At 42.7% G+C, this 24,954-nt stretch overlaps 1 protein-coding gene across 5 annotated transcripts in view; it reads right to left on the bottom strand.

Moving 5' to 3' along the window:
• Window positions 1-625: 625 nt before the first annotated feature.
• The window catches only part of AP2B1 (adaptor related protein complex 2 subunit beta 1), a 123,253-nt gene continuing 98,924 nt past the window's right edge, over window positions 626-24,954 (bottom strand). For all 5 annotated transcript variants that reach the window (XM_082678211.1, XM_082678207.1, XM_082678210.1 and 2 more), the window contains 4 exons: window positions 17,040-17,124; window positions 16,025-16,111; window positions 8,103-8,257; window positions 626-3,326 (listed from right to left, as the gene is read on the bottom strand). In XM_082678211.1, the coding sequence (XP_082534337.1) occupies window positions 3,252-3,326; window positions 8,103-8,257; window positions 16,025-16,111; window positions 17,040-17,124 (402 nt within the window). In that variant the 3' untranslated portion in view covers window positions 626-3,251. The remainder of the gene's footprint in view (window positions 3,327-8,102; window positions 8,258-16,024; window positions 16,112-17,039; window positions 17,125-24,954) is intronic.

Below are 24,954 nucleotides of genomic sequence, written 5' to 3'. Positions count from 1 at the left end.
ACAACCAGGGGCAGGGCCTCTAGCTTGACCACACCTGGCTCACGTGTCCCCCCCGCAACACAAATGCAGGTGATTAGATATGAACTCCTTGGGAAGTTTGCTTGAAAGCAGCATTAATTCTATCCACTTGGGAACATGCAGGCCCTGAGTGCAGATCTGAGACGCTTTTATAAATTCATTAGTGGAACATCCTGGGTAAGAGGACACTGACGAGAAGCTCTGCTGTGCTCCTTCTGCCCCTGTGCCTGGCTGGCTGCCTGCCCCTGGACCATCTGCTTTGGGTCCTAGCAGGGGACCTGCCAGGGAAGATGGATGGGCTCCTGCGAGCACTCCCTGCCTGCGGCGAAATGCCTGTGTGGTGATGGTGATGGGGGCTTGGTTAAGAGGAGCCTCTGAGACATATGATCCTTCCTCAGGCCAATCTTAATTTCATCTGGCTAAATCCCTGGGAGGGTTAGGACAGCCAAAAGGCAAGTTCTAATAGAATGCTTATTAATGCCCATCCCTCCCTTGGCCAGCTGTGTCTTGTCCTAGATTGTCACTCTGGGAACAAAGTACATAGGCACAAACTTCATTTTATGTAAATGAGAGTTTATTGACGAAGACAAAGTCAAGCTTCCCCTGACCCCCACCCTCCCCAAGAACAGATCCCAACAACAAAAGAATGATAAGCCTTCACTGGGCAACGTTTACCACTCCCCCCCCACCCCCTTCTCTCCAGAGTCCCAAGGTTCACAACACAGACACACAAAATGGGCTCGGGCGAGGACAGACACTCAGGGAATCTCTGACCAGCAAGAGTTCTGGGTGTGTGTGTGTGTTTCCCTTGCCCTTTGTAAGACACCAGCTGACGTTACAAAGACATACTGAGGCAGAGGAGAGGGGAATGCAGGGCAATCTCCACTCCGATCCCCAGTTTGGCCAGGCTTGAGATGGGCCCAAAGGGAAGCTGTGGTGGAGGCAACAGGCTTTGTCTCCTCAGGAGAGAGGTCCTTTCCGTGGAACAGAATCCCTCCCTAACTGCTCAGGGGCAAACCGGGAGGCAGCCTCTCCAAGGAGTGAAGAGTTCGCACGCGGATTGGCTCAGTCAGGTCAGCTGAGAACAGCAGCTGTTTCCCCTCACTGCCGGGGAGGCTGAGAGAAGCCTGGTTTCAGGGGTGGAGGAACGTATCTTGGTGCAAAATTGTCTTGTCTGCTTACCCTGACACACGCTCTTCCTTCTGGAACTGCAGTTTGCTTTGAGATGAGAACACTGCATTTGTAGTGTGGACCTTCTTCACTGCTTGTATCCAACTGACTCCACGAGTGATTTCCCAAAAAGGGGACTTTACCCACCTGCTTTTCTACCCCACCTGTCACCAACTGACCCACCTCCCACACGCAATCCTGTGCTACTTCCTGATCTCCACGTGCCCGAGGGGTGGTGAGCGCAGGACATGGCTCCTGACCCTCACCCCAGAAATTCTTCTCTCGGAGATTCTCAAGGTTTAAGAAGCTGCTTTGGGGGACCTGCACCCCCAAACTTTGCAACTGGTATGAATCACAGTCATTTCACTTGCGACAGGGTTGGGGGGTAGTTTCTGCTCTTGTTTTCTATGATTCCTCCTTCTCTTGGACTCACTCTTAGGTCTGGGTCCTACATGAGGCCTTTGGACCCAAGTGCCTCTGATTTGAGCAGGGGCATCTGAGAAGCAGTCTTGGTCACGGACCCTGAATCCTGGGCACTGGTCGGCACAGGTGCCCACAGATGAAACAGTGTGAACTCTGCTAAACAGACTGGTGTTCCAGGCATGAAGCATTCTTTGACAGATCACACCCAATGTGTCCAGGGGGCAGGGGGTCCTCACATCTCCCAATCTTTTGAGAGATGAAAAGAACCGCTTGGCCCTCTAGGTGATCTCAATTGCCTTGGAGCCTAAGCAATACAAGTAAAGAGCAGATAGAGAACTGAAGGATCAAGTGAATCTGTGGCATCCCGAAGCTCACTTCATCCCTGCACCCATCCTGCTGGCCTCAAGAACTGCGGCTCCAGGAGACTATTAGCTACTCCTTCATTCTGGCATCAGGATTTACCTTCAAGTCCCTGGAAAGATACTCTGCTGCTACCGGATGCCAATGAATGGAGTGCCAAAATCTGTATGAAGTATGAGAAGAGCCATAAAGAAGCAGGCACAGAAAAGGTAAAAGAAAGGCATTGAAGGAAGAAAGTCATGGAGCCGGTCCTGCAGTGAAGACAACACTGATGAGGACTTCGGAGACCCACTCCCCCACCTCTGCTACTGATCATTAACAGGCCTTAGGCAATAACACCCTGTTTGTCTTTTATCTTTTTCCTTTTTAGAAAAAAAAGGTTGGGTAAGTTATTACTTAAAGTCTGTTTCAACTCTAAAACTAAGATTTTAGATCTGAATTGGACCTGAGAGTTAAAATAAATCCAGAGCGGGAGATGGGGGAAGGGCATTTTGGTTCCTGTTTCCCATCTCTATTCAAATTCCTTAATCAGTGTTATTAATAGATTAGATCAGTGGAAAGGAATGTAGTAAGTTCTCATTTTTCTCAGCCTCAATGCTGACAGGTCCTATTTCCTGCACCCTGCAGCACCATTCAAGAAAGACCACCATTCCTAACTGCAGAGCATCAGAGGAGATGATAATACGGGGCAGGGGGAATCACAAGGAAAAGGAGTTTGGAGAGAAAAAAAAGTGACCAGGGACAAGGCTGCCACAGACAAAAATCCCCGATGGGGTGGGCAGGAACTGCGTCTCTTCCTCCAGGACTGTGCGGTTGTTTTAACACTTTTTATCAGTTACACACTATTCCCTCAATTTCTCATATGTACAAAAATATAAAACAATAAAGTGCAGTTTACGTTTCAGTGACACTTTTCCTTGCTTTAATTTTTTTTTGTCTTTTTCTGCTTTTGAAACGGGCTCTCGATCACAAAATATCAAACTACACTCAAAAATGCCAGCCACTGGTACAGGATGGAGAGGCCCACAAGTAAGGACAGATAGCAGCAGGTGGCACGAGGTGGGAAGTGATTGAAGCAGTGGTTACAAACGGTCACAGGAAGCTAAAACTATCCAACAGGTTGTGCCCTAATGTTAGCACAGGTTAGACTAGTCACTACCTTGGTGGGTGGCCTCAGTGTGTTTGGGTTCAGATTCTACACGGCAATACAATTTTCTTCCAGTTAAGAGTTCTTGGCTTGCACCGATCACAGGGTGGCCAGAGGGCACCGGACCAGTCTATTAGTTTTTCAAAATGCTGTCGTAGACCTGATAGATGTACTGGGAGACTTCAGGAGCTCTACACTTCAGCGACAGCTGTTCGGAGGAAAAGGAGAAGGAAGGTTAGCACAGAGGCTGGCATTAACTCGAAAGGTATCCAAGTTCTCAGTGCAAGGACACCTCTTCCTGATAAAAGGGGAGAAGAGCTTCTACCACTGAGTAGCCAAACAAAGAGATCCTGTTAATAGGTTACATGGGTTTTAGAATTTCGGTTTAATCAATGTCAAGCTGTGCTGTGTTTCTAACGACATTCTATGTGGGTCTACGAGGTTAGGAAATAATCCATATGAAAAAATGTACAGGAAAAGATGCTCTACTGCTTTCCTAAGAGTCATAGGGACTACTGCCAAATGAAAAGGGAAGGGTTAAAACCCTTAACGTGGTCGTCATTTCAGCTGCCTCCTCCAGTTTCTGTCTGACAAGGATGGTTATCTCGGTCCCAATTCAGGAGGATGTATATTCAAGTAAAATAAAAGTGTAAGCTAGATACTAGCTCCAATGGTACTAGCCTTTCCTGTATTACACTGAGGAGAGCATACACTGTTAAGGAGGGAAAACAAGAACCAACACAAAAAGACATTTACTGAGTGTAACTGTACAGCCATTTATGCCAACAGCATAATCTTCCATTTTCTGCCTGTTATTCAGGCCTATCAGGTACTGCTGATACTACTCTACTTCTCTACCACCACCTCTTCTTCTAGTCTAACAATTACCAAATTAAAATTAAAATGTTAAAAAGATTTCAATGTTGAACACTGAGATTTTCACTTTGTGGGTCGACAAGTGCAAAATTTAAACCCATATTTGGACTCCTGAATTGTACGAGATTAGGCAAAACACTATTAACAATAACATAACAGCAAAACCATGCAAACTGCATTTAGAACCAGAAAATTTAATACTTGCTTTTTGTATTACTGACATCATTGCTCTTGACTATTAAGGTAGACTAACAAAAGTTGTCTTTAACGATATATCACCATGAGATTTTAGATTACCTCCTTATTCTCTTATTAGAGACTCTGGATGATTTAACAAAGTACAAAAGGTGAGAATATTTTTGGCAAAAATGTCAAGAAGATGATTGGTCAACCCTGAACTTGAGAAAACTCACATCCTCAAAACTTAGTGATATTTTAAAAATGCAAAACGAAACAAAACCAAGCCAAACAAAAGAACATCAAAAGAGGCTCTATTTATTTGCAGCTTTAATATTCAGTCTCTAAGGCATTTCCAAAATTGCTGCTTGACATGAATCAGGAAGATAATTCTGATAAATGTAGAACAAAACAAATGAACAACTAATTTAAGAATATAAATACGAATAGAGGACTTCCCTGGTGGTGCAGTGGTTAAGAATCCGCCTGCCAATGCAGGGGACATGGGTTCAATCCCTGGTCCAGGAAGATCCCACATGCGGCGGAGCAACTAAGCCCGTGAGCCACAACTACTGAGCCTGTGCTCTAGAGTCCGCGAGCCACAACTACTGAGCCTTCATGCCACAACTACTGAAGCCCACGTGCCTAGAGCCCATGCTCCACAAGAGAAGCCATCGCAATGAGAAGCCCACGGACCGCAACAAAGAGTAGCCCCCGCTCACCGTAACTAGAGAAAGCCCACGTGCAGCAACGAAGACTCAACACAGCCATAAATAAATAAAGTAAAAAAACAAAACAAAACAATAACGAGTAGAAAACAGCTCCCTTCTTTGGTCAAAGTTGCAGCTATAGGCATTTCCCTGACTTTCAAGCTCCCTGTAGAGGCAATCTGTACTTCCTCCTCCACAGCCTCTTCACTGTCAGTGTTGTAGAAAATTCTCGTGGGAGAGTATGTGGGTTCAGAAAAGGAGGAGGAGAGGAAGCTAAAAAGAGTTAAGAACTGCCTAAGGGAGTTAACTCCCAGCCTAAAGAGAGGGTAGTTCCTCCCCTTCAAAATACTGTCCTGTATTTTTTCACATCTTTGTAGCAATACTGGAACTTCCAACCAGCTGGAAATCCACTTCTTCGTTCACGAGTGATAAGGAAATGTTGCCTTCCTCAATAAAAGCCCTATCTGCCAAGGTTGGCACTGGCAGGGGTCATGGACTGACCACGCCTGGACCCTGAGAGTTTCAGCTGCTCTTTGGAGGGGGAAGAAGGGAGGCGAAGGAAGAGAAGGAAGAACCTCTCTTTCTGGACTGTTCTATCACCTCCCTCCCCCAGACATCCCAGCCTTTAACAAATGGTTAAGTTTAGACTTAAACCCATTCCTTGCTTTCCAACTAGTACAGCTAAAACAAGCCAAATTTAAAAAAAAAAAAAAGATTTTTTGTTGTTGTTGTTGCTAATTCCTAAAGAAAGCAAAAGGGAAACATACATAAAGAACAAAGAGGCTAAAAAATCTCACTTAGGACTCTGGGTCTCATTTTACATGGCTCCTCAGGGAAAAGAGGCCTTACCAGGATTTTAACTTTTGAACCGCTAGCCTGCTTATGTGACACACCTTTAACACCAACCACTCAGGAATGCCACCCACCTAGACTCACCCCCCCACCCACCCCCGCCTAGGTAAGCCAAGGACTTACACATCCACTTCTGGTTTATAGCCTGGAACACAGACTTCTTCACCTGGGACAAGTTATCTTCCCAGGTGAGACAGAGCTACTTAGAGATATGAGGCCTCTTCCTCATGGGATAAACATACTTTCTTAATGAAATACAGTAAGGGGTTGGGGGAAGTGATTTATCATGTAGTGCACCACTACTTGGTCATAAAAAAACACATGCAACGACTTAGATAGATGTCAAGGGTATTATGTTAAGTGAAAAAAAAAGTCTCAAAAGGATACAGGCTGTAGGAATTGAATTTATATAACACTCTTGAAATGAGAAAATTACAGTAATGGAGAACAAACATACCAGTGGTTGCCATGGGTTAGGGCTAGGGTGAATGTCTAACTATAAAGAGATAGTGAGAAGGAGTTTTTTTGTGGTGATGGAACAGTTCTGTATCCTGACCGTGGTGGTGATTATACAAATCTATATGTGTGATAAGATTTCATAGTACTGTACACTCCTTAACTAAATAAAATAAAGTAAGAGTAATGATGTAGAAACTGGTGAAATCTGAATAAGGTCTGTAGCTTAGTTAATAGTATTGTGCCAATAATCAATTTCCTGCTTGAAAATGTACTATGGTTGTAACATGTTCTCAATGAGGAAAACTGGGTGAAAGATACATGGGAACTCTATGTACCATTTTTAAAACTTTCTGTGAGTCTTAAATTCTGTGAGTCTTAAACTTTCTGTGAGTCTTAAAAAGTTTTTAAAAATTTTAAACAAACTATGCTGTTACTAAGAGGTCCTTCTCAAAATTCTCACTATCTTTATAATGAATAGAAAGAATATGGTAGGAAGTGTTGAGATACCTGAGTTCTACACACAACTCAGCTACCAACAACTTATATGATCTCGAACAAGTCACTAATCATTCTTAACCTTGGTTTCCTTACCTGCAAACTGGGGGTAATCATGCTTCTTTAACCTAGCTGAGATGGAATACTATATACAATAAAATAATGGATGATAAAAAATAAAACACACACAAATATATATACTTTGAAGAAATTTCTGGGGAAGCAAATGGAGTTATTTTACAAGACCTTGATTTTACAGTGAAAACCTGTCCCTCCAGGAAGAGTATAGAGGAGTTTTCCTTTCTTAGGGAGCTCAAGGAAAATGACAGAGTAGTTTCTTACAAAAAAGACAAGGCACTGGTCATGGAGGAGGTGGGTGGGAGGAGCATACACTTTATGAGGGAAGCCTGAAGTCTCTCAGCTCACAAATGCTTGGACAAACATCTAGCTTGGTGGAACTCAGTAGCTCACACACACACATGCTAGTCCAGTTTACTTCAAGGGAGGGAACTAGTGGGGAGACACCAAGAATTTTTAGTTCTGGTGGTATTATTTCCTTAATGTATGCTAATGAAAACAGACTTGCCTTAAAATTAAGGAAAGGAGTCACAGACTTTTCTCAGCTACATGGCTAAAAAGCTCCCTTAATCTACTGAATATGAAGCTTCCTCAGAGTTATTCAATTCAAAAGCCTTAAACATAACAGAATAATAAGATATTTCCCCCATCGCAAGGGTTTTTCTTGTACTTGACAAAATGCAGATGACAAGCAGCATCCTATTGGGAGACTGCATTTCACAACAGCAAACAAACACTGAGTGCCTAGGTATTAAAGCTTTGTTGTTTAACAAAGCAACTGGCTCCTCCCCTAAAAATACTGCCAGGATTCCAATTTTAGTCCAGTGTGGTAATGAATGAAGTTTTCTAAACTAAAGTCCCCTTACAGGCTGTGAAAGGTATGTCCCATTTTGCTTTAACTTTTCAACAACCATTTAGGCCACACAACACAGCTAAAAAGGCTCATATGTCTGGGATTCTGATATCCTAAGAAAAGCAGGAATGAGCTTGAAATGAGCTACGAAAACAATCCTCTTAGCAGCTTGTTACAGTACCACATGCATAGATATGCTAGGTTAAGTATTAACCAATACTGATGACGTTTTGTGAGCAGCTCTGTATATACCAGGAGGAGTCTGAGACTCGTGCTGGGAGGCACTGTGCCTGCTGGATGGGGCAGACACTACAGACAGAAGGTCTTCTAAGGAGGCAACTGGGGACTTCTTTACTGACTGCTTGTTTTGGATACCTGGTGTCTGAAGCACCTCTACCAGGTCTTTCCTGGATGCTGAGAAAAAATGAAAGGACTCTTACCCACCTCCTTGAACCCAACTCACCCATTCTGAGAAAGGCCTTACCGTGTAATTGGGGTTTCCTGGCTGGATACGTAGCTCAGCCAAAATCCAAATGCCATTAGTGAGCTTCAGGGATTGGTACAGCATGTCCTGCCCTTCCACATTCCTCTTGGCAATAGTATAAACATTGTTGTTTTGCAACTTGCTGGAAACAGTGTCTAGAAACACAGATTCAAAATCCAACACCTTCAGTTAAAATATCAAACAAATGTGCTATGAGCTATGTGTGCTCAAGTCTCCTGAGAAGCACTGTTACATGCATACATGCACATTTCAGAAAGCTCTTCTCCCACAAGAGCGAAGGATAAGGAAGAAGCTCCTGAAGTGCCTGTCCATCACATTCCAGGACAGAAAACAGAATAAGGTGCAAATAAGCATTAGTGTAAGAATTACCTGTGGAGATTATGGTGGGTCTAAGGAGTTGGTAATCTTAAACTAGGTGTTAGACACGTAAAAATGCACTGATGAGGACAAAGACAGAAACAGGTACATGGGTGTGCCACAGTGACTGCCACGTCAGATTCATTTCTCCAACGCTAGTCCCAGATTCACGGGGATACAAAACTGACACTCAAATGCACAACACTGCCTCGCAAGTTGCTACTACTTCACCGTAAGCCATTCTGGTCTCAAGTGCCAGGATCAGAAAAGCACCCAGTTGCAGAAATCCTGCAAGTCAAATTTATTAATCTGGATGTTTAAGATTTTTTTTTAAAAGCAGGCAAATGATTTCTTAGGTCTTAAATTAAATTATTAATTTGGGGGAATACCATGCCCCAAATTAATAATGAAACAAACTGTCTCAACAAAAGACTCTGAGGAAGACTGAAGTTGTGCAAAGATGATTGCTCCAAGGCCATGTAAGCCCGGCTGCCGTTGCTGGTCAGAGTGGAGGACTTCATAGTCACCAACACAGGGTAAGAACAGGTTGGTGTTTGGGGTTTTCCTTGTGACTACAGCATCAGAGAGACATGACATTCTAGAATTAAAGGTAATTTCCCTCTCCTTGTTCTCTGACTGCTAGCATGAGATGCTGCAGCATCACAGAAAGAGAAACTTTAAAAACACAGATGATAAACACTACTTCTTTGTTGATAGTTTATTATGTTCATTTCTGATGAGAATTCAAATTACTCAGGGACTAAATTCTCTCCACATAAAATCCTGTCATGTTCTATTGTGCTCTCTAGGAAAAGGCTGTTGTGATGGACAGTCTTTCTGTTCTCCAAGACAGTAAGTAAGCTGAGCATAGGGATCCTAGAGTTTTTCATCACTGTATTTCCCACAGTATCTGGGACACAATGGATACCTGCCATCAATACCTGTGAATAAGCCTCTGACTCAGGTGTTGGAGACGCTGATATGTACATAATGCCATAGGCATTAAAAAACATCTATTTAAGACACTTCTCCAAAGAAGAAATACAGATTACCAATAGGCAAATGAAAAGATGCTCAACATTTCTAATCGTTAGAGAAATGCAAATCAAAACTACAATGAGGTACCACCTCACACCAGTCAGAATGGCCATCATTAAAAAGTTTACAAACAATAAATGCTGGGACTTCCCTGGTGGCGCGGTGGTTAAGAATCCGCCTGCCAATGCAGGGGACACGGGTTCGAGCCCTGGTCCAGGAAGATCCCACATGCCGTGGAGCAACTAAGCCCGTGTGCCACAACTACTGAGCCCACGTGCTGCAACTACTAAAGCCCACGTGCCTGGATCCCATGCTCCAGAACGAGAAGCCACTGCAATGAGAAGCCCGCGCACCTCAACGAAGAGTAGCCCCTACTCGCTGCAAGTAGAAAAAGCCCACGCAGCAATGAAAATCAAATGCAGCCAAAAAATAAATAAGTAAACAAATTTATTAAAAAAACAAACAAACAAGTAATAAATGCTGGAGAGGGTGTGGAGAAAAGGGAACCCTCCTACACTGTTGGTGGGAAATGTAAGTTGGTGCAGCCACTATGAAAAACAGCACGTAGATTCCTCAAAAAACTAAAAACAGAACTACCATATGATCCAGCAATCCCACTCCCGGGCGTATATCCAGAAAAAACTATAATCCAACAAGACACATGCACCCCCACATTCACAGCAGCAGAGACATGGAAACAACCTAAACGTCCATCGACAGATGAAGGGACAAAGAAGATGTGGCACATATATACACAATGGAATACTACTCAGCCATAAAAAACAATGAAATAATGCCATTTGTAGCAACATGAATGGAACTAGAGATTATCATACTAAGTGAAGTCAGAAAGACAAATACCATATGATATCACTTATATGTGCAATCTAAAATATGACACAAATGAACAAACCTATGAAACAGAAACAGACTCACAGACACAGAGAACAGACCTGTGGTTGCCAAGAGGGTGGGGTGGGAGAGGAATGGAGTGGGAAGTTTGGGTTAGCAGATGCAAACTATTATATACAGAATGGATAAACAACAAGGTCCTACTGTACAGTACAGGGAGCTATATTTAATATCCTGTGATAAACCATAATGGAAAAGAATATAAAAAGAATATATATATGTGTATAACTGAATCACTTTGCAGTATAGTAGAAATTAACACAACACTGTAAATCAACGATACTTCAGTAAAAAAAATCTCTGCTAAGAAAAAAACCCTTTATTTATTTATTTATTGGAAGTATAGTTGATTTACAATATTGTGTTAGTTTCAGGTGTACAGCAAAGTGATCTGGATATATATACATATATATGTATACACATACACACACACTTTTTCAGGTTCTTTTCCATTATAGGTTATTACAAGATACTGAATATGGTTTCCTGTGCTATACGATATATCCTTTTTGTTTATCTGTTTTACATACAGTAGTATGTATCTGTTAATCCAATACTCCTAATTTATCCCTCCCCCACTTTTCCCCTTTGGTAACAGTAATCTTGTTTTCTGTTTCTGAGTCTAAAAACCACCTATTTAGAAGTGGTCTAATTTTAGAGGTAGTTTTTTTTTTTAATTTTTATTGGAGTATAGTTGATTTACAATGTTGTGTTAGTTTCTGCTGTACAGCAAAGTGAATCAGTTATACATATACATCTATCCACTCTTTTTTTAGATTCTTTTCCCATATAGGTCACTACAGAAAACTGAGCAGAGTTCCCTTTGCTATATCGTATTGATAGGTCCCTATTGGTTATCTATTTTATATATAGTAGTGTGTATATGTCAATCCCAATCCCCCTTGGAGGCAGCTCTTGCCCTGATGTCTTTCTTCCACATTCAAACCAGTGAGAGCTCAAGCGAGGAGGCACTAAAGCCCATTCATTAAACAACTGCATCACACTTAGTTATGACTTAATTTCCCTCCTTTTATTTCCAAGGTTTTCACTAACACCAAGCAGAGTAGTTAAAACTCAAGAATTGCTTCTCTTTGGGGAGCTAAAAAGTATATCTCAAGGTTGTTATATGCAAGACTGCTGAAGGAGAGGGCCTCAGTATGCTTTTTAATCACCTTTTGGAGGTTCAGGCAGTTCTGGCTGTCACCTTGGTTCCCACAATGAAGGGCTCTTGCAGCTCAGACTGGGTTGCCAGGCAACATCACCAGCTGGAGTTTGGCTAATGCCTTTTGACAGGACTGTCTTAAATACAAAGGGGGGGGGTGGCTTCCCTGGTGGCGCAGTGGTTAAGAATCTGCCTGCCAATGCAGGGGACACGGGTTCGAGCCCTGGTCCGGGAAGATCCCACGTGCCGCAGAGCAACTAAGTCCGTGCACCACAACTACTGAGCCTGCGCTCTAGAGCCCGCGAGCCACAGCTACTGAGCCTGCGTGTCACAACTACTGAGCCCACACGCCACAACTACTGAAGCCCATGTGCCTAGCAGGAGCTTTTGTTGAAGATCTACCTTGTTGCATAGGCACATGTTCTAGACAATATACACAGCAAGGCCCAGATGCCTACAGATGTCTCGTGATTTTACCACCTAAGTAAGAGATAATAGGCTAAGAAAAGGAAGCACACAGACACACATACACACTCGCCCCTTCCAGAATTAGAAAATGTGGCAAACAGCCAGGTAGAATAAGCAAGTTGAATGGATGTAACTTTACTGTGTTTGGAAGCATTCCAGTTAGGAACCTGGCTCTGCTCCTACTAAATGGCTGTTATCGTGATTTCTATCAGAAGACTGAATGGAGGGAGGAGGGTTCTATAACATAAGTATGTGTGAGTCAATTTTCATAAACCTTCGCTATCAGGTTTGAGTTAGAGGGTATGTAGATGGCAGGATCATCAGACTCTGCTAAATGAACCTATTAAGAATGGCAATGCGAGCCAATGTTAAGGAGGCTTCCTTGTCAGACTGGGATAGACTTCTTTACAAGATGTCAGTTTTTTGTAGTTGTCGTTGTTGTTGTTTTAAATATACCTGAACTCCTGGGAAACATGATGGAATCTTACAGTTGTGAGACTTTGAGAATGACAATGCAATGTTAAGACACTGAGATTTGCCCTAAAGGACAGAGTTTTAAAAGATGGTCAAATATGGTTACAAGTGCATCAAGGTGTGATTTCTTTTGGTTCATTTGTCTCCTACCTCAAACCTGGCTTTGGGCCTGAGGCCTGAAGTCTGAGAAGGTGTGAATGTGGTCTTCCCTCCTTCATTTTCCTACTTCAGCTAAGGTCACATCTCTTCCAGCAGCCATAAGAGTGAAGATACTCAGTGAGTGGGAAGGGGGAATCTGTACAGGGCTCCCAGCTGTGGTACATACTCATCAGCAAGTTCAAAACCATTATGCTTGCTGAAAAGGATACTTTCTACCATTTGAACAACCAAACTATATTTAAGTGCTGGCTGGCAAAGCATTTGCATTTATGAAATGTTCCGAGGGATGGGGAGAACCACGACAAAACAAAGAAACAGAATTCATCCTCACCTAGTCCCTGTGGCAGAAGAAATATTTGTCCCTTACTAGAGAGCCCAACTAGTGAATATAGATACAACATGTCTCTGAGCTCTTCACAGTATAATAAACACTTAATTTAAAAAACAGGTTTGTAGATTGCTTGCCAGAAAGATTCCTTTCTGGATATGGGTGGAGATGCAACTACTTCTTGTATACTTAAGATAGTGGTCCCAGACATGTACTAAGCCCAAATACAGCTATAATATAAGCTGTAAAACAGATTCATACAGACCGCTTGACGCCAGTAGAGATGACCAGTGCTAGGAAGCAGGGAGACCCAAACATTGGTGCCTTTCTGATCTAATATTTTCTAGTATTTACACAACTAGTGGCACCATAAGCACCCCATCATATACACCTTTCTATTAAGAACTGATAAATGATTAAGGCTTAGGAAGAGGGTTTCTTTTCTTCTTTCATCTCTAGAAGACATGGAAGAGCAAAAGTAAAAGCTCAACGCTAGGTGGTCAGCCCTTTAAGCCTGCGACTTCCTGTTGCCCTCAGTGTTAGCTCCATCTGTCAAATGTCTACTCTGGCACAAAAAAGCTATTTAAAGGGTTGGTGCTATTGTGATTAGGACAGATCAGCTGGGGAGGATGGTATTTTTAGCTCTCAGCTAGACCCAGGGTGTTGAATCAGAAGGCACTAAACCCAAAAATGTTCATGTTAATAGAGCCCTCAGACTGGAAGGAAATGTAAAGGCCAGGGTACTCCAGACCTTGGGGTGGTGGCAGAGGAAAAGCTAGAAAGGATTAGTTGCAGGAAGTGGTCTTGTAAGCGATTAGCAATGATTCAGTGTGGGAAATGATGGCCTCGGGCTCCTGGAGAAAACGAAGTGGCTGTTTTTCCCTCTGCTCCATGTGCTGCACTGCCACGTGCTGCACTGTGTGTCACTGGAAAACTGATTCGCTAGTATTTGGAGCACCCGAGGCAGGGAGGAACTGGCATGAGGCCATGGCAGAACTGATCAAAACTGAATTTGCTTTGGGAAACTGTTCCAGTTTACATCAGAAGCCAAAGACCCTTTGGGAGCAAGACCAGACACCCCTTCTTTGGGCAAGATCACAAATGTACACCAAGGTTCAATAAGGGTTCAGAACCCCAATCTGGAAGCAGGGGGATCTTTTCTATAACTCTGACAGGCCACAGTAAAGCCCTCAATCATCCAAACTTCCATTTTCTTTTTTGAAAAAGCATGTCCCTTTCACACCAGACCTCTGAAACCAAATCTGCTTTCCAATTACTCTGGCCTTTCTCTGCTCTCTATAGGCCAGAGTTTCCCAGATCGTGCATGTTCAAGGAACATCGGTGTTCCATAAGACGTTAATAATAAGCATTTTGTGACTTTAAATTCCACAGTGAAAAAATTCAGTTAATGTTGAGTTAAACTGGTTTCCCCGATGCAGGAAGCCTCAGCTTCTAGTGTGCTCATGTGCAATGGCAACACCCAAGAGAGGCACTTCATACACTGTATTTTCCAACTTTTTTGACCACAGAACCCTTTTCTGAGGGACAAGTGTTCTCAGGAGCATAATAAATGAAATGCCCTGGGACTGACTACACAAGGGTGACTATAACTCTCGCCATGAACCACTGCAGTTCTGCACCTGGAGCTTCCTGAAAAACAGCTTACACAATGGAAGACTGCCCGACCTCCCAACTCATCAAATGAGGCTTGTGGTAACTAACCAGTGAGCCTAGCAGAGAGATAACACCGTCACCTACCTAGAATATGGCATAAAAAGCAGCTCAATTTAAGTATGACTTTTTTGTGAAAACTCAGCAAAAATCTGGTTTTGTTTAATAACTACATAACCAGTCAGGCTGAAAAACCCAGACCAAGAATATGTTCAAAAGAAGGCAGATATGTGGTATTCCTGAAGAGAATCGACAAACTAGTAGCGACAGTGGACATTACAGAAAACTATCTCCTCCAACACCTCTCCAAGGGCTCAGGAGAAGTCTATAAGAAAAGACTTGTCTGAACACAGAGGATGAATGCATCATAGAGCACTCCCACTCCCCGCAAAAAAACTTTTTAAAGAACAAGTTGAACTGAGAAGACAGTGAGTTGTTTTTTTTTTTTTTTCTTTTTCTTTCTGTACTGCTATACTGCCTCTTTCCCCCACTCAATGCTCCAGCTACAGTGGGAGGGCGGCAGCCAGAAGGAGGAAAGGACGGGTGAATGAAGAAAAGAGGAAAAGAGGCGGCACCCAACAGCACCAAGGCTCACTTTCATTAAAACGCCTTTCATTTCATAAGGCCTTATACTAACCTCAAAGAGAGACTGGAACAAAGGCAAGACCCTGAACAGCTGAAGGCTCCTTCCACTCCTGAGGATGCTTCAGTGAAACAAAGTCCTAGGCACTGTCAGCTGCTATTGTTTCTCCTCCTGGGCTCCCCAGTTTGATGTTCTAGTACAGTAATAAAACTAACTACTAAGGGGGCTGGAGCTTTTTCATGGTGATTAAAGAGGTCAGTATAACCATATGAAAGCTGACACAAGGCAAGAAAGAAAAAGGCTACCAACTAGGCTTTAATCAACTATGATGTAGTCTTATTTAATAGTAAACACAGGATTCCAAATAAGGATCTCGGAAAGAGTCACTACTGAAGGCTGATGTAAAATGACAAACAGTCCTTTTAATTTTTAGGAGAGTGCATATCTTCAAGTGCCACTTCAATTACCTAATGCTTAGAATGTTCAAGTAACATGACTCATACATGTTCAACTACTAGAGAATTGGGTGGGTGGATCCATTCTAGTTCTCTTCTTAAATCTGTTAGTTTGTAAGTAATCTAGTACCTACATCAAAACATCCCAAGTTTTTAAAGAGAAGTTTGCAAAGTAATACCATATACTCACTAGAAATAAGGTAGGTGTGAAAAGGTAGGTAAAGAAAAGACAACATTTTCAAATATCTAACATAATACACTAAGATGAAAATGAAATTTAGACTCATCACTCACCAGCATTTAAATGACATTCCTTAATCTGAAACTGAAGTTCATTTTCATTGGGAATATCCTTCCACGTTGCAAGGAAGACCTGGCGCTCTGTATGGGGAAGCAGAGGGAAAGGAAGGATGTGCACAATCTGTCAATATTCTGACATCTAAGCCCTTGTACCATTTCTCCTTTGGAGTGCTGGTTCTAGCAATACAGCCAGCAGTAGCCTGGGACTGGAGTCAACTCCTAGCTATGCAGAGGTGCTACACTCCAGGTCAATTAATCCCTCTTGAGTAGCACTAAGATACACTGGAAAAAAGTCAACATCTAGGGTTTAGTTTTGCCTCCACTGTTTTCCTATTTGGGTGACTTTGGTAAGTCTTGTGATCTTTCTGATCCTTAATTTCATCATATATTATTACATCTGCCTACCCTACCCAAAGAGCTACTGTAAGAATGAAACCAATGTTAAGTGCCAATACAACTTCATATGTATCAATACAAGCTAGTTTTATTAGATGGTGGTTTCCTAAGTAAGGGAAGAGAGAAATATCAACAACCACATGGGGAATACCAATAAATTTATCACAAATTATTGAATTCTTATCTTGAGACAGTAAGAACTCAGGACAGGGCTAAATGCTGAATTTCCATGTATTATCTCAAGTCATTATAAAAACGATTTCTGCTTTGGAAACTGAAACTCAAAAAAATTAAGCACCTTGCTACAGTCACATAGCTGGTAAATAGCCAAGCTGAGATTCAAATCCACATCTACTTGTCACCAAGCCACTTACTCTGTATGCTGTGGTGACTGGCTTATTTGGACAATAGGCATTGTGACTTGGAGACCAACAGCAAAGCAAGATCAACTGTGACTCAGGAGAATATATAATTAGCAATTATTAGAGCTTTAGAATAGCCTTCCTCCATTTTTTTAAACCCCAAAATAGCTTGTCCTTCCGGGGCTATGCTCTGCCTGACACATTCAGAGAAAGAGCAAAGGTATATTTGCAGGACAGGAGGACATACTTACCCATTTTGCCATCTTCTACAAAAAGCACGTTGAGTGGGATGAGGCAGCTGAAGTAGAAGACATCAATATTGTTTTTCACAGCCACCTGCCAGTAAAGTAGCAAGGGAAAATTAGGACATCATAAGAAGCCAGGTAGGAGGGAAAGAACAGTTATGTGTCTAGAAATAAATCACCCAATTTCCTTCCTATTTATTTATTTTTAAATATTTATTTATTTATTTGGTTGCACTGGGTCTTAGTTAGTTGCGGCACATGGGATCTAGTTCCCTGACCAGGGATCAAAGCTGGGCCCCCTGCATTGGGAGCACGGAGCCTTAGCCACTGGACCACCAGGGAAGTCCCAAAAATCTGTTATTTATTTATTTAGCCTCACTGCACGGCATGTGGGATTTTAGTCCTCCGACCAGGGAATAAACCTGCGCCCCTTGCATTGGAAGCGCAGAACCTTAACCACCGTACGGCCAGGGAAGTCCCTCCTTCCTCTTTTAGACAGGTTAGGAAACCCCAAATCAAGACATACCAGCCCATACACTGCAAAGCATGTCCTTATTCACTCCACTGTCAAGAGCACCGTGGACAGCCTGCAACTCTGCCTTGCTCCAGGAGGGGCCCCAGGAGGAATGAATTCAAGGCACAATTCTATACCTGCGATATCCAGTCAGTTGTTTTAATAGTAGTTTCTGCTACCACTTACTAAGTACCTATTAATGAGAATATTTCTAATCCTCATTATAACTATCCCAAACAAAGTACTGTTACTACCCTCTCATTTTACAGATGAGGAACTGAGGTTCAGAAAGATTAAGTAACATCCAGTATCACGCTGTCAGTACACAGAAGAACCAGGATTCAAATGCAAAATTGACTCTAAACCTTGTTTTTTTTCTCTCCACAATAACTGGTGGCATACTGCCCCTTATCTTTTTTCAGGTATCAGTTTTAAAGCTCTTTCTTTTATAAAATCTTACTTTCCTAAGTCACATGGCTGGAAAAGCTTGCTGGGTCAAACACTCGTAAATCTGATGACTCTCGGAAGGAAAAGCCTTTGAACAAATGAAGAAATGAGTTTTCTTCTCACAATACAAACTTCTGGATTTGGGCAGGCTGTGATTCTACCATGGCCCATTCAATCCAGGGCACGCTGTTCATATTTTTTAAAAAGCTCTAATAAGTACCTGTGTTCAGGGGCAACACTGATTGGTGTCTCTATTCAGAAACAGGCAGACTCCACCGTGGCAGATTATAAGAGCCATATACTGTAAGAGGGGAGAGTAGGAGAAGAACTGCTCGAAACTACCACTTCCCACTGGTTCCTGTCACTGGTGACTTTCCTATCTATGCTCTTGGCACTGCAGAAAACCATTTCTCTGGGTGAGTTTTATAATCAGTAACCAAGTCTATTTCTCTCTAAGAAAATAAAGGTAAAAAGTGCTTATCTAGCACCACTATTCTCTCCCCGCCCCTTCTTGGGGCAAATGCCTATAACTTCAACAGCATATTGAGATTGAAATATCCTCTTTCCGAAGTACTTCCAGTTCTTTTACATTTGTTATCAACTCATCTTCCCCACCTTTTTTTCTTTTGTCTGCATTGGGTCTTCGTTGCTGCGCACGGGCTTTCTTCGTTGTGGTGGGTGGGCTTCTCATTGCGTTGGCTTCTCTTTGTTGCGGAGCATGGGCTCTAGGCACGTGGGCTCTAGAGCGCAGGCTCAGTAGTTGTGGTGCACGGGCTTAGATGCTCCGTGGCATGTGGGATCTTCCCAGACCAGGGCTCGAACCCGTGTCCCCGGCATTGGCAGGCGGATTCTTAACCACTAAGCCACCAGGGAAGTCCCTTCCCCACCTTAAATAGTACCTTTATTTCACCCTCCATAATCTGGTTTGGGTATGTCTACTTGATATCTTTCTGCCCTCTTTCCTATAAGAATTCATCAAATTACTTTCCTTGTAACTTGTACATTTAACCTTTCAATGACCCACACCCAGGAGTTTCTGACCTATATCACACAATCAGATGCCCAAAATGCTGAGACAGCAGGAGTTTCAAAAAGCTTGAGTCTGGTGAATACAAGCAGAGTAACTAACCTCAGGAAAGAGGGACCTTAGACATTCTTTAAGATGTACTAGAGCACCACTTCAAAAGATCTATACCAGCTGTGGGCTTCTGGGAAGGAGGTATTTTCTAATTCATCTGGTACTCAGCAATGAGAGAACGGGAACTCTTATTTCAAATAAGGGCACCAAGAAGACCTTGAGGGAGTGCCAGGCTCTGTAAAGGTCATTTAGAAGTGAAAACTGGAAGTGGTTCAAGTGGGCTAGCATGGGTCATATGTCCTCCAAGAGGTAATATTAGCGGTTCTCAACCAAAGACTTATGTTAGAATCATCTGGAGAGATTTCTCAAAACAGAATCCGGGACTCCATCCTGTATTAAAAAAAACAGCAATCCCTAAATCTGGGACCTGGAACATGTATTTTGGAAAAAGTTCCTAGGAAGATCAACCAGACAAGTAATTAATTTACAACAATGTTACCTAAGAAGTCTGTGTGGGCTTATAAATAGATTGTTCATCTGAGGGAATCCTTATTCCAACTGAAGCCCTTTAACAATGGAAAAGACATGAAAATCTCTTCTAGGTCAACCATTCTGCCCCAAGGACCCTTTTGACAAACAGATGAAAGTCAGGGACCTTCTTTCTGAAAACCGTACATGCAATGTTTCCACAAAAACTTCAGGGGTTTCAGGACACCCTGAAGACTATCCCTGGACTTCTGCTCTAGAATAATTCTCTGAGAAGCTGGGACACCCAAATCAGAGGCAGCAGACACAGTGGCTCTGAACACGGACTTGGGAACCAGACCAGACCACCTGATTTCAAATGCTGACTCTGTTACTTACTAGCTGTGTGACTTTAGGCAGTAGTACTCAGCTCAGTCTCCGGTCTGAAGGATGGAGATAACAAACAGGACCAAATGCATGGGGTTGTTATGAGGCTAACGAGTAAATGTTTGCAAAGCACTTACAATGGTGCCTGACTTACAATTAAGTACTATTAACAAATGTTTCTCAAAGAAAAGTTCCCTCTTCTTTCACCATTTTCTGCTTTACCTTTTTACTCAGAATTTTTCATAATTAAGGATAACCACATTAGGCTTATGTGACATCTTACACATGCTCAAATGTAGTATTACAACTATGCTAACAAGAGCTCAGTGAGGAAGCGTTTCATCTCTTTTACATTAGATTTTCAAAATCTGCATCTTGCAGCTCTCAAACTTTTACTCTTGGTTATTTTTTTAGGACCACATTTATTTCAAATGTATATGGTTCCCTTGGATCTGGGCCCTGCCTACCTCTCCAGCCTATTTCCTTAACTTCAAGCACATCAGAATTACTTCTTGCTCCCCAAACACTGAAACTGACACGCTGTTTCTTGTCAGATGTTGTTCTTTCTGCTTAATATGTTCTTCTCCTAAAACTTTATCTGTCTGGAAAATATCTATTTAATCTGAAGATTCAGTTCAAGCTTGACAAGGATTTCTCAGGAAGGCTCTAGTTCCTCTCCATAGCACCCAATCAATGCACCTCTATATAGAATAAATAATTGTTTATCTCTGCCTCACCCACAACACAATGATCTCTCTCTCAGTGCAGGGGCTCTCATCTTCATTCGCATTCTAGTGACTCAATAAGTATTTGCTGCATGAAATTTAAGGGGAAGAAGTTGAGCAAATGAAATGAAAAACTGGTTTCTCAACCTTTTTTTTTTTTCCTTTTTAACCTGTACATCGTTCATATGCAGAACATAATTTCAGGGACTTCCTTGGTGGCACAGTGGTTAAGAATCCGCCTGCCAACGCAGGGGACACGGGTTCAAGCCCTGGTCCGGGAAGATCCCACATGCCATGGAGCAACTAAGCCCATGCGCCACAACTACTGAGCCTGCGCTCTAGAGCCCGCGAGCCACAACTACTGAAGCCCGTGTGCCACAACTACTGAGCCCATGTGCCACAACTACTGAAGCCCATGTGCCTAGAGCCCGTGCCCTGCAACAAGAAAAGCCACCGGAATAAGCCTGCGCACCGCAACGAAGAGTAGCCCCCACTCGATGCAATTAGAGAAAGCCTGTGCCGCAGCAACAAAGACCCAACGCAGCCATAAATAAATAAATAAATTTATTTTAAAACCCCCATAATTTCACCAGTAACATGGCTCATTAGGCACACAGATACTTCATGAGGCAAGGATGGGGGGACAGAATGATACGTGGGCTCTTCTGGTTTCAAATACACTGGGCTAAAATAATATTTAGATGTTGAGGAAGAATAACATAGGCAGTAGATCACAACCCAAAGAATATTAGATTCTCCAAGGATATGCCAATAGCTCTTCAGGAGTCTCAGCAAAAAAGATTCAAGGAAAACACAGTATGAAGCCAGTCCAATTCCAATCCAGACGGCAGCTCTCTCTCTTTTTAAATTTTTATTTATTTATTTTGGGCTGCGTTGGGTCTTCCTTGCTGCGCGCAGGCTTTCTCCAGTTGTGGCAAGCCGGCGCTACTCTTCGTTGCGGTGCGCAGGCTTCTCACTACGGTGGCTTCTCTTATTGCAGGGCACGGACTCTAGGTGCGCAGGCTTCAGTAGTTGTGGCACGTGGGCTCAGTAGCTGTGGCTCGCAGGCTCTAGAGCACAGGCTCGGTAGTTGTGGTGCACGGGCTTAGCTGCTCCACAGCATGTGGGACCTTCCCAGACCAGGGCTCGAACCCATGTCCCCTGCATTGGCAGGAGGATTCTTAACCACTGCGCCACCAGCGAAGTTCCCAGAAGGCAGCTCTCTTAAAGAGAATTGAGTAAACCTTAGAGTATGATATTGACTGCTTCAGCGGGAGAGAGGGGAGTTCTTTGTTTTCTTATTTTGAAATTCACCATCCCAACAGGTACAGAACAGAAAGACACAATCCAGACAAGGTGGAGAAGTATTTTCCAAGAGCTTTAACATCAACGTCTAGCTTGCCTATGGCAAATCAATTATCACATATATATCCAACTGCCTACTTGGTATCTCTACTTGGATAACTAACAGATATCTCAAAATGAACATGTCTAAAACCAAATTCTTGATCTCCCCATCTCATCCCTAAATGGACCCTCCTGCTGACTTTCCAAATTCAGTATATGAAACCCCGCCAAGCTTTTTATGGTGTCCCTGGTTCTGCACTTGTCTCTCCCCACCCTCCCCACCTAGCTTCCCAGTCTACTGTCAACAAGGCAGAGTGATCTTAAAATGTAGATCAATTCATAAATACTTCCCTGCTCAAACTTCCAATGACTTCCCAAACTTACAACTGCCTATAGTTGGATGTCTCTTACCTCTCTGTCGTCATATGCTATGACTCTCCCGTCAGCCACAGGAGCTGCTGTTGTGCCCTGCACATACCAGGCATACTCCTGTCTCATAGTTTTTTGCCTTTGTTGTTTCTTCTGCTTGAAATTCTCTTCCACCAGAAATGTGCAAGGCTCATTCTGGCCTCCTTTAGGTCTTTGCTTTAAATCAAATATTATCTTCTCACGTAGGTCTTCCATGACCAACATATTTATAAAATTGTACCACCCAACCTCCAACTCTAGGACTCCCTATCCCAACCTCTGCTTTATTTTTCTCCATCGCTCTTACCTGACATATTATTTTACTTATTTGTTGGTGCACTGCCTGTCCCTGTGCCACATAATCCACCTCGAGTAAAATGTAAGTTTCACAAGGGAAGGGATTTTTGTCTCTTGTTCACTACTGTATTCTCAGTTTCTAAAACAGTGACTGGCACAGAGTAAGGGCTCAATAAGAATAATGACTGTAAAATACACTACTCAAAGTTCCTGACAGCCATTTGGGTTTAGACAAGATATGAACTTGGTCTAAAGTTTCCAAAAGGACAGGACTTCTCAAGTTTTTTCCAGTGTACTTCCCTTAACAGAGGAGGAAAGAATGGACATATATAGTGGTGTGGAGGTAGGGGTAAGGATCAGGATTAGGGGCATAATATGAAGTAGCCCATCATAAGAACAAAATTTCTTTGAAGTTCCATGCTATTCCATAATGAATCCATGTGTTCTAATATGAAAATGTGTTTCTCCATTTTCCTTTAAATAAAACTGATGCTCCAGGCGAACACACCGTGTGTATTCTTCAGCCTCACGTACCTCCTAACATGGTGGTTTTAAAACCGGTGTTTTGGGGTTTTTTTTGGCAGTATGCGGGCCTGTCACTGTTGTGGCCTCACCCGTTGTGGAGCACAGGCTCTGGACGCGCAGGCTCAGCGGCCATGGCTCACGGGCCCAGCTGCTCGGCGGCATGTGGGATCTTCCCAGACCGGGGCACGAACCCGTGTCCCCTGCATCAGCAGGCGGACTCTCAACCACTGCGCCACCAGGGAAGCCCCTAAAACTGGTGTTTCTTAAAATTAATTTAGTGGGATGAAACTGGCATAAAAAATAGAATAGAAAATGTCATAGTGTGTCTCACGAAGAGTCAGTAATGTTTCCTGAAACTTTCAGTTTTATGTATTGTGTGTATACACTATGTAAAATGTATCTCTTACTGTAAATTGCAGTCAAAAAAGTATAACAACCATAATACTCATACACCAAATTAAAAAGGAAGCAGTGAGGAAATGGGCTCAGTGAGCTTAGGAACAGAGTGCACACCTCAGTTTCTGCTTTGAGGATGCCTAAAGCAGATCACAGATGGTACCAAGGAGCTGATTACCTAATCCTCTGTTCCTCTGGTCTGTCACGTGTGACATGCGGACATAACAATATTAACTTGCCTCTCAGGGACATCAATAAGAAGAGCAAATAGAAATGATTATAAGGCACTTGGAAAACACAAAAGCGGGCTATAAATGCTTAATAATAATAATGATTCTTAAGAGTTACTTTCAGTGGCTGCTGGGGAAAGAGCAGCCTGTCAGCTTCAGCCTGTAACCAGCAATTAGTTTCTTTCCACAGTATAGGAAGCCTGCTGCAGGAGCTGCAGCCTCTTTATGGTGGCACAGCTGGAGAGGAGCAGACTGAATTAATATTCTAACCTTGTTTCAGTGTGCTCAAAAGTACTATAAAAAGGTACGAGATGAACTCAGTGTGAACTCCGGCAAATGCGGCCTCTCCCCACAGATCACCACAGGAGGCACTGCCACAAGAAAATTCAAGCCAAGTGGTATACAGCTCACCTTTGACAGTATATCATCTACTCTTCCGTGACGTCACTTGTGACCTTTCCAAGTGTCTGAGAATTTTTTTTTTTCCTCCTCTCCATTTAGCTTTTAGAAAGATTATTTGCAGGCTGGTCCAAGCCAGGACCAGGCAGTGACGCCAACCATCGCCAGTTGTCTGAGGAATGATGATTCAGATGTGTGTTAAGCACCACACCACCTAGTCAACAGAGCCTAGGGGAATGGCTCTGAGTGACAGGTTTATAATGACACTGACTCCAACTGTGTGATATGTCATCTGAGACTCAAGCAGAAGAGGCTCTCTGCTAGCTGCTGGAGTTAAATCTACCTGTAGTTCTGCATTCCTAGTCAATGCCAAAAAATATCTACCATCTTTAGTTTAAATATGGTCTTCCATTTCAAACCCTATTGACTGATACATTATCTGAGACTTCTCAGAGACGTCCTGACAAATCAGGGCTATCTATAATATTTGACAATGTCTGAATACACTTAAAAATATAGCAGAAATAGTCATGCAACCCACCATAGAAAATGTCAATTTACTTTCCTTCCGATGCTAATTACATTTTAACTTGAACAGCCATCTTTAGTTTACTTCCAGGGCTAAGACTCAAACAAGAAGCCTCTATTTTCTTTTTTAGTTCACCCAATAGATCAGATGGACTGCACGGCAGCTGAGCAGCCC

Source organism: Grampus griseus (assembly GCF_964374135.1).
Source record: "Grampus griseus genome assembly, chromosome: 20".
Taxonomy (NCBI): Eukaryota; Metazoa; Chordata; class Mammalia; order Artiodactyla; family Delphinidae; genus Grampus; species Grampus griseus.
The sequence above is the reverse complement of the archived record's forward strand: the minus strand, read 5'-3'. Positions and strand labels throughout refer to the sequence as shown.